Here is a 13,964-nt window from a genome sequence, read left to right on the forward strand (position 1 = left end):
TCCTTTCTCTGTTGACTTTGATGATTTGTGATGCGACCAGGATCTCTCAGTAATGGTGTAGGGATTCATTTCTGGCTGGGCTGGTAGAGACTGTTTTTACCTTACCTTATGTTGGCACTTTTGTAGCTTACATAATCAAGTGATCTTTTCACCAGTTACCAGTATGAGTCTGAGAGATCAGCAAGTTTTCATCATATTTCCTCTTCTCTGAGCCTTGAGCCTGGTCCAGAAACCCTTTAGGGTTGAATAGCAGCTAGGTTCTGCAAGACCCAACATTGTTCAGACTCACCATCTGAATTGTTGTACCTTCAATGGGATATAAAGCACACTTGTTACCTTGCTCTCTCTGCTATTGTCTGAGGTACTGTTGCTACAGGTGCCCAAAATGAAGTTCAATTGTGGAATATTGTCGGCGGTAATGTGTGTTCTGGCCTTTTGGCTTTGACCAGCTGATGTGTTTGATAGAGCAATGGAATATCATTAGCGAACTCCAGCAACCTCCCACTGTAGGCATCAATGAGGGTTCAGAGGAAATTGTCATGTCTCTTTGATTTGCAGAGACAAAGTATGCGGATCATACCCTTCTTGTTTCATATATGCACCATGGCTCAATGTGGGTGATTTTGACTTATAACATGTCCACTCACTGCACTCCTTTGCTCTAGATTCTGGGATGTAGTGATGTTGGAGCGAAAGCACTTTATGTCCATTAAAACCCTATTGTATGTTCCTATTCTGAGTATATAGTTTGGAGTTCTCAAGTACCTTTCAATAGTGGCCACACCAGTCTATCCCCAGATCACAAATATCTTGCTGTATCCAACCTCTGTACTGGATTTTATCTATATCAACTAGAAACTGGGGAACCATGGGGGTGCTTGCAGCAAGCTATCAGTGCTGGTCTGTGGGTCCCGGTCAAGTACATTCATGGCGGATTTGCTGTCATGGGCGGCAGTACTTCAGGACAGCTAAATATCTGGGATTTTTCCACTCACAAGATCTTGCAGACATTGACGCATGATGGTATTCATTCATATCAAGTATTTCTAAATTGTGTCTGAAGCTTCATGCAGACTGTGACAGAATCTTAGCAATTGATGTATGTCATCTTCCAATATGAGCTTAAACAATTGCTGAGCTCTCCTATCTACATGATAGGCACATGTCCATGCTGGTACCACTGGCAAGAATCTATTTATGATCGCTGCTGGAGTGTCACAGTTAGGTAGTGGAAAGTCTTCCATACAGCTTTGGCACACAGTCGAAATTGGTAAGCACAAAGCTTCCAGTGATGACAAAGTCTCAAGAGATGCTTGCAAAAGTCTATCTGCAGGACAGGGTGCTGCCTCACCACTACATGAACCACACAAAAAGGTGAACATATGATGTACTTTCTATGCGATGTCGCTGACAAGATTCAATAGTCCTGGAATTTATTATATCTACTGGGCTTTCTGATGACTCTTTACTTAGCTTATTGCACAGGGTTGTACTGCAGGGGTTCATTTTGACTGTATCTCAGGTGGCACTACTATACAACACCTTATCTAAAGTCATTGGAGGGGGAGCCTCACACATACAAGAGTACTGATCACCTTCGGACATCACGTGTCTGATTACAATAACAGGTGTCTGTATACTATGTTCACCGTAGTCTTCTCCTCAGCATCTGTAGGAAATAGCACCCAAATGTCTCTTGCATGCTTGATAGTGCAGTGTAAATCTGACCGTGTGTGAATGAATCTGTATGAAGGTCCAGTATCCGCTTTCTCGAGCATGAGTCCTTGACATCTGTTGAATGTGGTGGCATAAGCAGGCCACAGAGGAAATTGCTTTTGATTGATGGTCCAGCTCGACCTGGCAGTATTGAAAGAGAACGTAATGTGAGGCAGGTAATGTCTCTCTTCTGTGTGAGGCATCTCAACCTCCATGAATCTGTGATGCAGAGCCACAGTGATGTGCACTCGCGCATTTCGCACCACTCCATTCTCGATGGACATGTTTCGTTGTATTGCGCATATAGTGTCAACTTTGAGATCCAGTCGATGGGGTGGCGTTTTTGGATGAGTCAACATGGCGAGGTAGTCAAGTGTTTGCTCAGGTGCATCTGCAGGTGCTTTGTCTGCTTCTTTCAGACTGTCTGAAGTGAAGTAAAACTCTGTCACGCATGTTCATGAATATGTTCATGCATAGCCCTATCTCATGCTCACCATAATCTCCTGGCAACACATCTAACATGATTTCATTGAATTCATCTACAAATATGTTCCGTGGCAAGGGGAAGAAGAAGGCCCACTGAAGATGGCGATAGAGTGTCCCTCAAAAACATTAACCAGCTCACCCTGCCCAGGGCTCATGCCAGCTCATACTATCATGATGCCTTGTCCTTCCATGTACTTCTTCAGGTCCTTCACCAACTCCAACTGCTCATTAACAGTAAGCCCACTAACAATCATCTGCAAGATAGAACCCATGCTGATGTGGTGTTCTCAAATAAGACTGCTATAATAGACATAGGTGAACACGCCCCTGAGGAATCTAGAAATGATGAGTGTCTTGACAAAATGCATTTGGGATTCAGAACTAACTGGTAGTCCATGTGATCGGTCATCCCTCCATGACCAGTTGGTATGGTGCATAGGGAATCACAGTCACTGATTTTCCAAGCTAATGGTGACTCTGAGCAGTTACACAAAATAACTTTAATTTGCACTCACAAGCCATGAAAGAAATACCCTGAGAGGTGACCAAATTTGCCACACCTTCCAGACAAATACTGGATTGGGCATACACTGAACATTACTCAAGGCAGAGACTTCAAGATCATGCACAGGACAGATCATGTAGTTAAAGTGCATGAAGTATGAGCCCCAGAGTACACTGAAAGCACTAGACAGAAGTCAAGATGCATACTTTCTGTATAACTAACAGGCCCCAGAAGTGATGGCTCCAGCTTGGGCGCTGGCTCTTGTTGTAGCTCTGTGGGATAAACCCCTGCAGTTCTGTCGGCCATATGCACAATGGACTCTTCCAGAGAGGGCGTATGGACTAGAATTTCCAGGCATTGTCGACTTCCATGGCCCAGGGAACTGAAATCAGCATCAGTATAAGTTGCTATGAAATACCATCCATGCAAGCTCACATTTGGCGAGAGGTATCTTTGAGAAGATCTTTTCGATCGGAACATTGTGGGCACTGCACCATGCAGCTGTTATCCTAGATGATAAAATGAGTTGCTGCCAATGATGTATAATAGAGCTTGAAACTCACCAAGGGTCCAGGTAATTGATTTTACTAGAGGAGACACAGTGAGAACGTGTTACTTGAGTGTGAGCACAAAGAGAACTGGAAGAGATGGTGTGAATGTAAAGGACAACACTTGGAATCAAGATGGTGAGGTGGCACAACAATTTCGATGGCTGGACTGGGGAGATGGTCATAGTGTGACCTGGACTCCAGCTAATATTGCCTGAGAGCATGGAAGTCGTCAGAGATTGGCGATAGAGCGTCCCTCAGAAACATTGACCAGCTCGCCCCACCCAGGGCTCAACCAGTGAGCAGATATGCCATGATCTGCTATGGGGCATGTAGTAGTACCTATGTGTTTGTTTCCAGTCCAGATGAAGAAGCGCAGCGAGGGAGAGTGCGATCACGTGGGTGCAGAGTTGCTTGACATATATGCAGCAAAAGCATGGTATGAGTCTATCGTCTCGCATGGTTTGGGAGGTACTCGTAACTTATAAACAAAGGATTAGGCATAAGTATGTGATACTAGTAGCTACTAAGTACCTGAAACAAAGAAAGTATGTGGTACAAGTAGCTACTAAGTACCTGAAACAAAGAAAATAGAAGGAAGACAACCAAACAAGTAGCTACCAGATTTTACTTCCTGCAGCTTCAGGTAGCTACTGTGGTATGTATTCCCGCACATGTCCAAATATTATAGCAAATCCAACTGTTCTGTTTGGTGCGATCAGATCCATTCTATCCAATCAAACTACCTCTCCATTAGAACAATTAATCTATTGAAGAGAACATTGTGAATTATATTAGTTATTCCATCTGCACCAATTGATTTATCCGCTCTATTCGTGCATCCAATGTGCGGTGTGGACACATGATGTGTATTCATAATTCTAACATAAATAATATTGTGACTGTGGAAATTTAATATGTTTGCACTCCTACCATTTTACAGACATTCTATCCTAACATTTGCAGTATGTCCTATATAAAAACATACATTAGAACAAAAAAAAAATGTTATTAATGTTATCATTAAACATGTTTTATGCTATGTTCAGTCAAAGGACATTGTCAGAACAGAAAATATTTTTAATACAATAATGGTATTCAAAGTCAAATTATTAAGGTTCTGGAACTGGTAACAGATTCTTTCAGAACTCTACAGAACATCAGCAGACTACCGTCAAAGTCTGAAATTGAACTTTGGTCCATGCGTACACCATCCCTCCTGTATGCCCTCCAGTACAACATTCAGAGTGACTCAAAGTATGCTCCCAGACCCACCATAGGCCACCTATGGCCACCCAAACCCAAAGAGTTACCCATGCTAGGGGGAAGGCCACTTCAATTTGCAGTATGAGGGGATGCGGCCAGGCCGCCACCAGTAACATATCCACCGCTGGTCCATCTGACACCATCCTGAGGGACAGTGTGATTGATACATCCTCCAGCATTAAGATTTGGTGGAACATCGACTTAACTAACACTCTTGTGCAATTCCTGTCTACCCATCCTGCCAACTGCTGCATCCTGTTCAACGAAGGAGGAAAGAAATCCGACAATGAAGGCTGTCCATCTGGAAGTGATAAAACAAAGATATATGTGGTGATCACGCGCTGTGTATTTGAGAAGGATGGGGAATATGAGACATTGTATTCTGAGGGGCTAGCTAAGTTCACGCAAGTCATGTTAAATTGTTTGACTTAGTGTGTCCTTTCCCTTCTTCACATGTATTTATTCATTGCATTTTTTAGCCTTAGGAACAAATACAAGAAGCTTTGTGGTCACTTCTCCAAGACCAGTGCGGGTGTTGACCCGTCTCAACCTAACACTAGCAATAATCTTCTCTGTATGTTATTTAATTTTTATTTGATGAATTTATCTAAAATACATCTAGAGCAAGTAGTCTCAGAGTTTCCGTGGTATGAGGTGCTCAATGACCTCTGGAAGAACAACCCCGCATATGCCCCCAAGACATTCTGGTCTGCTCCGGTGTAGAGAATCATGCCTCTCATGGCGTGATATGGCAGTTTCCACCAAGGAGTACATAGCACGAACTTGTAGTGTCACTCCGTGCACTACCTGCAGCTATCTCTATATGAGGCGCAGCTTTCCCGCGCAATGCGCGCACCATTCCCGCGCTTCACGATGTATATGCGCGCGCACATTCCCGCGCTTGAGTGCCCTATAGCGCCAGCCATCCAGAAGCATCCATCCACTGTCCACCAAGCCCTCTAGTGCGTATATTTCCATTTGTTTTATTAGCATATCATTCCACCTCTATTTTTATAATGGACCCTTACTTATATATATCTTTACATACCTACTCGGTAGCGCCTCGGCTCCGCATGACCGCGCTTAGGCGCGCTATATAAGTGCCAGCAGTACATAGTACAACTTACTTTCAAAAACTACTTTTCACTTACTTTCCCTTTAACTTACTAGTTACAACCCACCATTTTACTTAGCAGAACATAGTAGAAGTCTATTTGTCTACACTTCGCATCTCTCTTCTCTTATATTGCATCATATTAGCACTTGAGTCTAACTTCTCTATTATTTCTGCATATGCGCGCGCGCTTTCCCGCGCTTTGCGCTAATATGCGCGCATGTTCCCGCGCCTTGCGCGCACCTGCACTTTCTCACGCTTCGCTTCAGCGCACACTTCTAGATCCTTGCTGCACTCGCTTCCCCTAGGGTCGAACACACTTGTCGTCTCAAGAATAGCAGACTAGGCAACGCGCGACCTCACAACATTTATAGATACAGCTAGGAGCCTCTTTTGTTCCTCGTTGTATTGTTGTTTCTACACTGGGGGCAGATCACACAAGCAATGTGCTTGCACTCACATCGAAGGGCAAAGGTAAACATGTCCCCCCTCCTGAAGCTGAAGATGAGATGATGGAGATGACTGATGACCCTAATCCCACCCCTGCTGTTTATCCCACCCCCACCCCCAACCTCACCACTTCTGCTGGCCACATAATGGATGACAATCATGACATGATGGATGATGATGAATGGGACACTGGGCTGGGTGGCCAGGAGCCCCATGCTTTTGGCAAACACCCCTTCACATCGCCCTCACCACCACCTACACCCCCGCCCACCTCTTATGGGACCTTCAAGTCCCACATGGATCGCACAATGAGTCACTCCTACGCTCATTCACCCCCACCATCCATCGCATCATCATTGACAGGATTGTCATCCACACATGCAGGCCTATCCTCAAATCGGTCAATGCCACCCATGCAGAGACAGAGTGGGTCATACAAGAAGTCCAACCTTTCGAACCAGGTCCAATCTGACGTCAGGGACGTGCATGAGCAAGTCAATTCTCTTGTCAACAGGATTCAGTATGTCTACACTGTGAAGGCCACAAAGTCTGAGTACAAAATCACGAAGGTCAACTCCTACACCTATAAACTCAACATTGACTTCCAATGCGAGCAAGCTGGCCTCAAACACAACAAGGTCACTGTCATTCATCAACGCGCTCCAGCTCGAAATCGAGCTTCTCAAATTGAAGGGGAGCTTGGTATCTAACTAGGCTTGTACTTTTGTTGTTGTCATCATATCTCCTTCTAACTGCTTATATCATTTTACTGCTGTTGTTTCACTGATGTTGTAGCAGTCCTTTTCTGCATGTTTGTATTCATGATTTTGGACACTTAGGGTATGTCATATGTTCACATGCTTTGTTATATGTAGTACATGCCTATCATCGATACACTAGTCTTGTTGACCCTTTCCTGTTTCCTGTAAGTCTTGTAAGTCTCTACCCCACTAAGTACTCCATCAACTGTGCATGAGCTTGGTGGCCAGTAGTACCTTCAGATGAGGTATCTCCTACCTCACTAATGTCAAGGTCTTCTGGCTGTGGAGGTAGTATAAGATCTGACCCCTACCTTCTAAGGGCCCAGTTCTCAGTACCATCTGGACCCCCAGAGATGCCACGATGTTCCTCAAACCAAATGATCATGCTGTGCAGGATGAGGCAGCACATGATCCAATAGGAATGATACTTCAGATGCTCTTTATTCTGCAGTGGGTGCCGGAGCTCTCGAAGAGACTGGAAACAGCCCTTAAGAGCAGCAAATGTATGCTCTACCTGTATACGAATCTAAAAGAAATGTGAATATATACTAGGAAAAATCAAGAAAAATACAATAAAATAAGACACATACCTTGGAAAGGAAAGTATTAAATTTCTTCTGCTCAGGGGTCAAGGCCCCACCAATAGGCTTCTTTAATGGGGGAATACACCATGGCTCTATTGGATAAGCACTATCAGCCCAAATCCAATGGTTATTACCTAGAAGTGTTTGATGATTCTGATAGATGTGGGTAGAGTAGAATGCATATGCATCATGGGCACTACCAGTGTGACAAAGAGAATAATCAACTATAGTAAGATTATGGGGCATGATAACCACCTAAAAATTAGAAAAATCAGCCTCAAACAAAAAAAATAAAAAATAAAACATGCCTGGTAGTTGAGGGAAATTTGAGACTTCCTACTGTAAAAGGCATCCCCAAAGAGACCTGGCCTTTGATAAAGATTGAACAATGATCCATCAACAGCTAAGATACCATTCTGCTACTCTGGGCAGCCCAAGGTTTTGAGAGCATAAGCTCGGGCACGAGCAGCATCAACAGAGTTAAGAGTGGGGAAGGAGATGAAGTTATCATGCTCTGCCAGCAAGGCAGCCATAACACAATTGGTACAGTTAATGACTGACCCAACAGACACCCCTGCCCACTGGGAGATATCCTCAGGAGAACTTGCATTGCCATAGTGGCCAACTCGATTAAGGAAGATAGTGAGCTGCACTACAACTGGAAGTTGGGGATTGTTGGATTGATTGTGGAAAACATGGTGATTACTGATCTGATTGAGAATATCATCGAAAGTCTCAGGAGGGATGCATAGCTTCTTTTGGAACAAATCAGGGCAATGAATGGCAAAATGGTAAAGGAGTTGGATCTATGGTGCTTGCATAGGGGGCTCATCTGGACGGTTAAGAACATGTTGTAAAGAGTTGATTCCTGGTGGGCTATACAAAAGGTGTTACCTTAAGACTCAAAAGTGCGAGTGAGATGTTCGTCCCAAAGAGACTGCCTGTAGGATTATCTCTTGATAAAATGCAAGGGATATCTTGTTAAGATTGAAGGTGAGAGAAGGGAAGGATACCTCAAGTACATTCAGAGTTCCAAAGAATTGTCCATAGTGTCCGATGCGTTGTCCGAAGCATCCGGTAAAGGTCCAACATCAAGAAATGAAGGTCTGAGGTTGCGCAAAGCTTCCGGCAAGCTTCCGGTGCAACAGCAAGGTTTCCAGTAGAGAATATGGTGTTTGTCAAAGTATAGAACCCTGTGTAGTATGACTAGTGAAGTTCGTCGAAAGACTTAAGGATTTCAATAGCAAAATGGCAGCAGTGAGGCCAAACAATCATTCCAAATGAACAAAGGTCAATTGCAAAGTACTAATTTCCGAAAGTGACTACTACTAACTATGACTCAAAGCAAGGGAAGTGAAGTGAGTTGCGAGTATCTAGCAAGCCAGAATATATCCTACAATGTGAAAGTCTGGAATCTGTGTAGGCAAAAACTGTAGTGAGATAAGACATCCAAAATGTAATAAGACTCAAGGTGAGCCGCTATGAAGATATACATGTAATAATGCACAAGGTGCATATCAATATGTATTAGCAAATATTTTCGATGTATGTGCCCCTAGACATAATCAACAACAGATAACCAAGTGAAAAACGCACCAGCGAAGTCAAATGGACAAGAATAGGACATGGTACAGAGGATTGGAAAAGCTAGAAAGGCCTTGGGAATGAGCGGACAACCTTCAGACAACTCGTACGAGTGCACGGAACATTTGGACTATCGGAAGTGTGTCAAAGGATGTAAGATATGATTTTGACCAGATACGTGCCCAGCACCAACCCGAGTGTTACAATGTTGTAGAGACTAATATCTCTGTGGGCTTGCAGGGATCTAAATTCCAATTGTTCCAATCACTTCCTAATATAGTGCAACTCATATCTTACCCAGCGCATTTGAGCACTCCATCGGCCGCTCGCGCACACAAGTGCTTCAGTCACGCTGTAGAAACAACAATACAGCGAGGTGCGAACGAGGCTCCTGACTGTATCTGTAAATGTTGTAGGTCGCGTGTTGCCTAGTCTGCTATACTTGAGAAGACAAGTGCATTCGACCCTAAAGGGGAAGCAAGTGCAGCGAAGATCTAAAGGTATGTGCTGAAGGCACTACTGGTTGGCCAATGCCAAGCACGAGAAAGCACGCAGGTGCATGCAAGGCACAAAGGCGTGGGAACATGCGCACGTGCTGTGCAAAGTGCAGGAAAGTGTGTGCGTGTATGTGGAAATGAGAGTGAGTTTGCTTAAGTGATGATTAGATGCAAGATAAGAGATGAGAGATGCAAGATGCAAGATGTAAACAAATAGATTTCTACTATGTTCTGCTAGGTAAATAGGGGGTAGTTATCAGTCCAAAAGTTGGGAAGTCAAGTAAGGTGGTATGTACTGCTGGCGCTTAAGTATGGTGCCTAAGCACTGTCATGCGGAGCCGAAGCGCTTCCAAGTAAGGTATGTAAAGATATCTATAAGTAAGGGTCCATGATAAAAATAAAGGTGGAATGATATGCAAATGAGAGAGATGAAAATATACATACTAGAGAATTTGGTGGACAGTGGATGGATGCGTTCGGATGGCTGGTGCTATAGGGTGCTCAAGTGCGGGAAAGCGCACACATGCGCGCATATACATCATGAAGCATGGGAAGAGTGTGCGGGAAAGCTGCGCCTCATATAGGAATAACTGCGGATAGCACACAGAGTGGTGCTGCAAGTTCGTGCAATGAACTCCCTAGTGAAAAGTGCCATATCATACCATGAGAGGCATGAGTCTCTACAGCCCATTGGTGTGCGCATCTTCGGTTCCATCACCCATCCTCCATCCATCCATTCCATGTCCATTCGGTGTGTGTGAGGAATGATAGCTAGATGAGAAGGGGTGAAAGGGGAAGAAAGGGTGAAGTGGGGTGAAACTCAAATAGACCTCTGGACGTGAGTATATGATTCGGCCCAAGGGGATTGCTACTGAGAACAATTCCTCTATATAAAAGTGGAGGGAAATCACTGAAACTAATAAGGGTGGTTGAGAATGGATGGAACGCAATGCGATGCGAGCATGAGCGAGCCGCCGTTAATGCGGCGCAGAACGAGGTTGAGTGGCCGAAGATACGTTAACGCGTGATAAAGTGTGGCCGTGCGGGAAGATATGCGGGTGCCGTGAAGTATTAGGAATAACGCGAAAGGCCGATAGTTACGCGTGGCGGTTGACACGAAGTTTAGACTTTTGGTTCAGACGGTAATGCGTGCGAGTGATGGATTCTATATGGGAGGTAAGAGATACATGAAATTTGTACGTACAAGTATATATGAGGACGCGCTGAAGCGCTATTCGGAGCCGAGTAGGTAGCGGCTGTAGGTCATAAGGGTCCATGACGAAAGTAATAGCTATATAAACGAATTAGTGTTGGAATTATGGTCAGTCTATTCCAAAACAAGTGAAATATGCACCGATAGACCAGCGGAGGACATGAATAGGACAGGATAAGGACGTGTGACAGGGCCGAGTAAAAGCCGTTACGGTCCGATATACGCACACGAGCCGCAGCCATCGGCCAATAGTGGGAAAGATATGCGCCGCGTTAGCATTGGCGTGCGCAACACAAGGACCTATGGGACAATGCAAAAATAGCCTTTACAAGGCCACAAGGACTCTAAGTCCTACATTGGTTCATTGGTGCATATTCCGATTCTATTCTCATTAATTCTGACATATCTCTGGCGCTTATGACCATATCTCGTATGTTTTCCGTTATGGACCCTTATTACATATTATTTTGTATCTGTTTCACTTCTCAGTTCGCTTTAGCGCTTGACAGCGCTTATCATTACTTAGTATATATACACACGCCTAAACTGTATAATATCCATCTTTCTGCCCACACATCATTGGACTTTAAGTCTAAAAGTTCTCCCTCTTATCTCTTAAGTATCTAAGTATAATACGAGCGCCACCACTGTACACTACTAGAAACTCTGCCAATTAGTTTTCTGACTCATTAAGAGTTGCTGTGCTCCACCATCTGCATGTGCGCACCGCTTCTGTTCAAGTGCGTGTTTCCATTATAAGTCGCGAGTTGTCGGCCATTGTCGCTCATCAGCACTTCACGTCACTTTTGCTCGCTAGCGCTTTGCTCATCGTCGTGCACCTTACCAGGCTTGACCAAGCGCCCAGTCCAGTGTTTCCCTCCATAATATACACTTAGAGGAACCTTCTCAGTAGCAATCCCCTTGGGCCAACATATATCTCGCTCATCAAGGACTACTTGAGTACATCTCATACCATCATATAACCCCACTTCCCATTCCTCTTCTACAATGTGTTTCCTCCACCTCTTCCTGAAGAGCAGCAAGGGAGCCCATTATATGGAGGAAATGCTGATGAATTTTGATGGACTCTGACATGTTGGAGTCATCAGAAGAGTCAGACATGTAGAGGGACATAGGGGACATAGGGGACATAGGGGAGGGTGGTGATGGTGTCCTGATGACAGAGTCCTCAGAGGATGAAGAATCAGACTCAGAGACTTCACCATCTGCCTGGATATGTTCAGCCCAGGCTCTGGCTACATCTAGAGTAGCAGTATCTATTTCATTGAGCAGTTGTTGACAGTGAGATTGGCGAGGCATTGGGGTTGTAGGTAGATTGCTATCTTCTGCTGATTAGATCAATCTAAGTGAATTTTAAGCAGAGTTTAAATTATTACCATTTTGGTCTATGCTGTACCAAGCAGCAACCTCACAGTACAGCAAAGGGAACAATGACTATTCTCATCCCCTTCCAACCCTCGTGCACTTCACCATCTATGTGCTTGCAAGTGTGCCAAGTGGACTCAGTCATCAGTGGCCATCCAGACTTTCATCGAAATTTACCCTTACTCACTGTAGAAACAACTATTCAGATGGGGATATACTGAACTATGTGTTGGGTCTTGCTTGCCTAAGCTGCTATGCTTGTAGTGACAAGTGTGTTCAACCCTAAAGGAGAAGCAAGTACAGCAGAGATCTAGAGATTGGTGTGGAGGGTGCTGCTCATCAGCCAACATGAAGCACGGGAAAGCACGAGAACAAAGCGCTTAGGGCAGCCGATGCGTGGGAAGGTAGTGTGGGGAAAGTGCAAGGTGGGTTTACAAGAAGAAATTCATAATAGACATTAAGGATATTCTTATTGCCAATAGCTACCAACTATGGCATGTGATGGGTGAGCTTTACACTGATAGTGAGGTGCAAGGAGCTTCTATATGATTCAATGATGTAAAATATGAACTATAGGCGCTTATATATGTCTAAAAATGTGCTCCTGAAGCGGAGCCAAAGCAAGTAGGTAGAGTATGTAATAAGGGTTTATGATATGAGAATTGAGAAATCATTAAAATATAATATGGTCTGATATGGAGAAAATGATATGAACATGTACCAGTGAGGTTAGTTTGGACAATGGATGGATGTGCGACATAGGGCGCTTCAAGCACGGGAAAGCACGAGAATGCAGTGCTTGGGGCAGCTGATGTGCGGGAAGGTAGCATGCACTTGGCACAGGAGAGTTCCACTTTGCATAGGGAATGATTGGAGAGGTATTGACACAAGTGTGCATCAAACTGTACTTTGAGACGGTCGCATATATAACCTCTGCAAGGCCACAGAGATATCAGTCTCTACATCATGCCCATTTGCACACCCTGTTGGCCACCCAGACTTCCATTGAAATTACCCTTACTCATGCCCATTTGCGCACCCTGTCAGCTACCCAGACTTCCATCGAAATTACCCTTACTTGTGCCCATTTGCGCACCCTGTCTCCAGCTACCCAGACCTCTATTCCTGTCCTCATCCCCTTTCAACCCTCGTGCACTCCATCGTCTATGTACGGCTTGCGAGCATGCCAAGTGGACTCTGTCATCGGCCATCCAGACTTCCATCAAAATTGACTCCATCTTTGAGGGTATCGATTCCTGCCAAGTGGACTCTGTCATCGGCCACCCAGACTTCCATCGAAATTGACTCCCTCTTTGAGGGTATAGATTTCTATACTTCCCTTACTCATGCCCATTTCAAGGAGCTGTGCGCAGACCTGTTCCGCAGCATGCTCGAGCCCGTCAAGAAGGTCCTCCGGGACTCTAAGATCGACAAGGTGAACATCCATGAAATTGTCCTTGTCGGCGGTTCCACATGTATTCCCCGTATTGTTAAGCTCATGTCTGACTTCTTCAATGGCAAGGAGCCCAACAAGAGCATCAACCCTGACAAGGCTATTGCTTACAGTGCTGCCATTCTAGCCACTATCCTTTCTGGTGACACTTCAGAGAAGACACAGGATCTCCTGCTTCAGCTCAATCACCCTACCAGTAGATTACTTTTTATCGTTGTTTGCTAGCTATGAAATACATACCTTTTTGTATGTGTGCACGTCTAACCTTAACTCTATATCAGGACTTTGTAAGATTTGAAGCGCTAAGTGTTTTGAGCGGAGTTTAAAATAAGCTTTTCAAGCGATTTTAAAAACATCTTTCAGAGCAATTCAGAATGGTTTCAGAAGAACTCAGAGCTTTT

General features: G+C 44.4%; 3 protein-coding genes across 3 annotated transcripts; 2 read left to right on the top strand and 1 right to left on the bottom strand.

Annotated features, from left to right (window-relative positions):
• Positions 1-385: 385 nt before the first annotated feature.
• Positions 386-1,386, top strand: F5891DRAFT_974016 (uncharacterized protein; the record flags this gene model as incomplete). The annotated part of the gene is made up of 6 exons (XM_041376406.1): positions 386-420; positions 666-722; positions 776-1,023; positions 1,074-1,099; positions 1,159-1,270; positions 1,334-1,386. The coding sequence occupies 6 exons, from the start codon at positions 386-388 to the stop codon at positions 1,384-1,386; spliced, it is 531 nt and encodes a 176-aa protein (XP_041234246.1).
• Positions 1,387-11,699: 10,313 nt separating this feature from the next.
• On the bottom strand, positions 11,700-12,044 carry F5891DRAFT_1180212 (uncharacterized protein; the record flags this gene model as incomplete). The annotated part of the gene is made up of 1 exon (XM_041365888.1): positions 11,700-12,044. The coding sequence occupies one exon, from the start codon at positions 12,042-12,044 to the stop codon at positions 11,700-11,702; it is 345 nt and encodes a 114-aa protein (XP_041234247.1).
• Positions 12,045-12,696: 652 nt separating this feature from the next.
• F5891DRAFT_1206052 (heat shock protein 70) lies at positions 12,697-13,889 on the top strand (the record flags this gene model as incomplete). Its single annotated transcript, XM_041369031.1, has 4 exons — positions 12,697-12,708; positions 13,218-13,300; positions 13,356-13,759; positions 13,864-13,889. The coding sequence occupies 4 exons, from the start codon at positions 12,697-12,699 to the stop codon at positions 13,887-13,889; spliced, it is 525 nt and encodes a 174-aa protein (XP_041234248.1).
• Positions 13,890-13,964: the final 75 nt, after the last annotated feature.

The sequence above is a fragment of the Suillus fuscotomentosus genome, assembly GCF_016647785.1.
Source record: "Suillus fuscotomentosus strain FC203 chromosome Unknown F5891scaffold_1, whole genome shotgun sequence".
Taxonomy (NCBI): Eukaryota; Fungi; Basidiomycota; class Agaricomycetes; order Boletales; family Suillaceae; genus Suillus; species Suillus fuscotomentosus.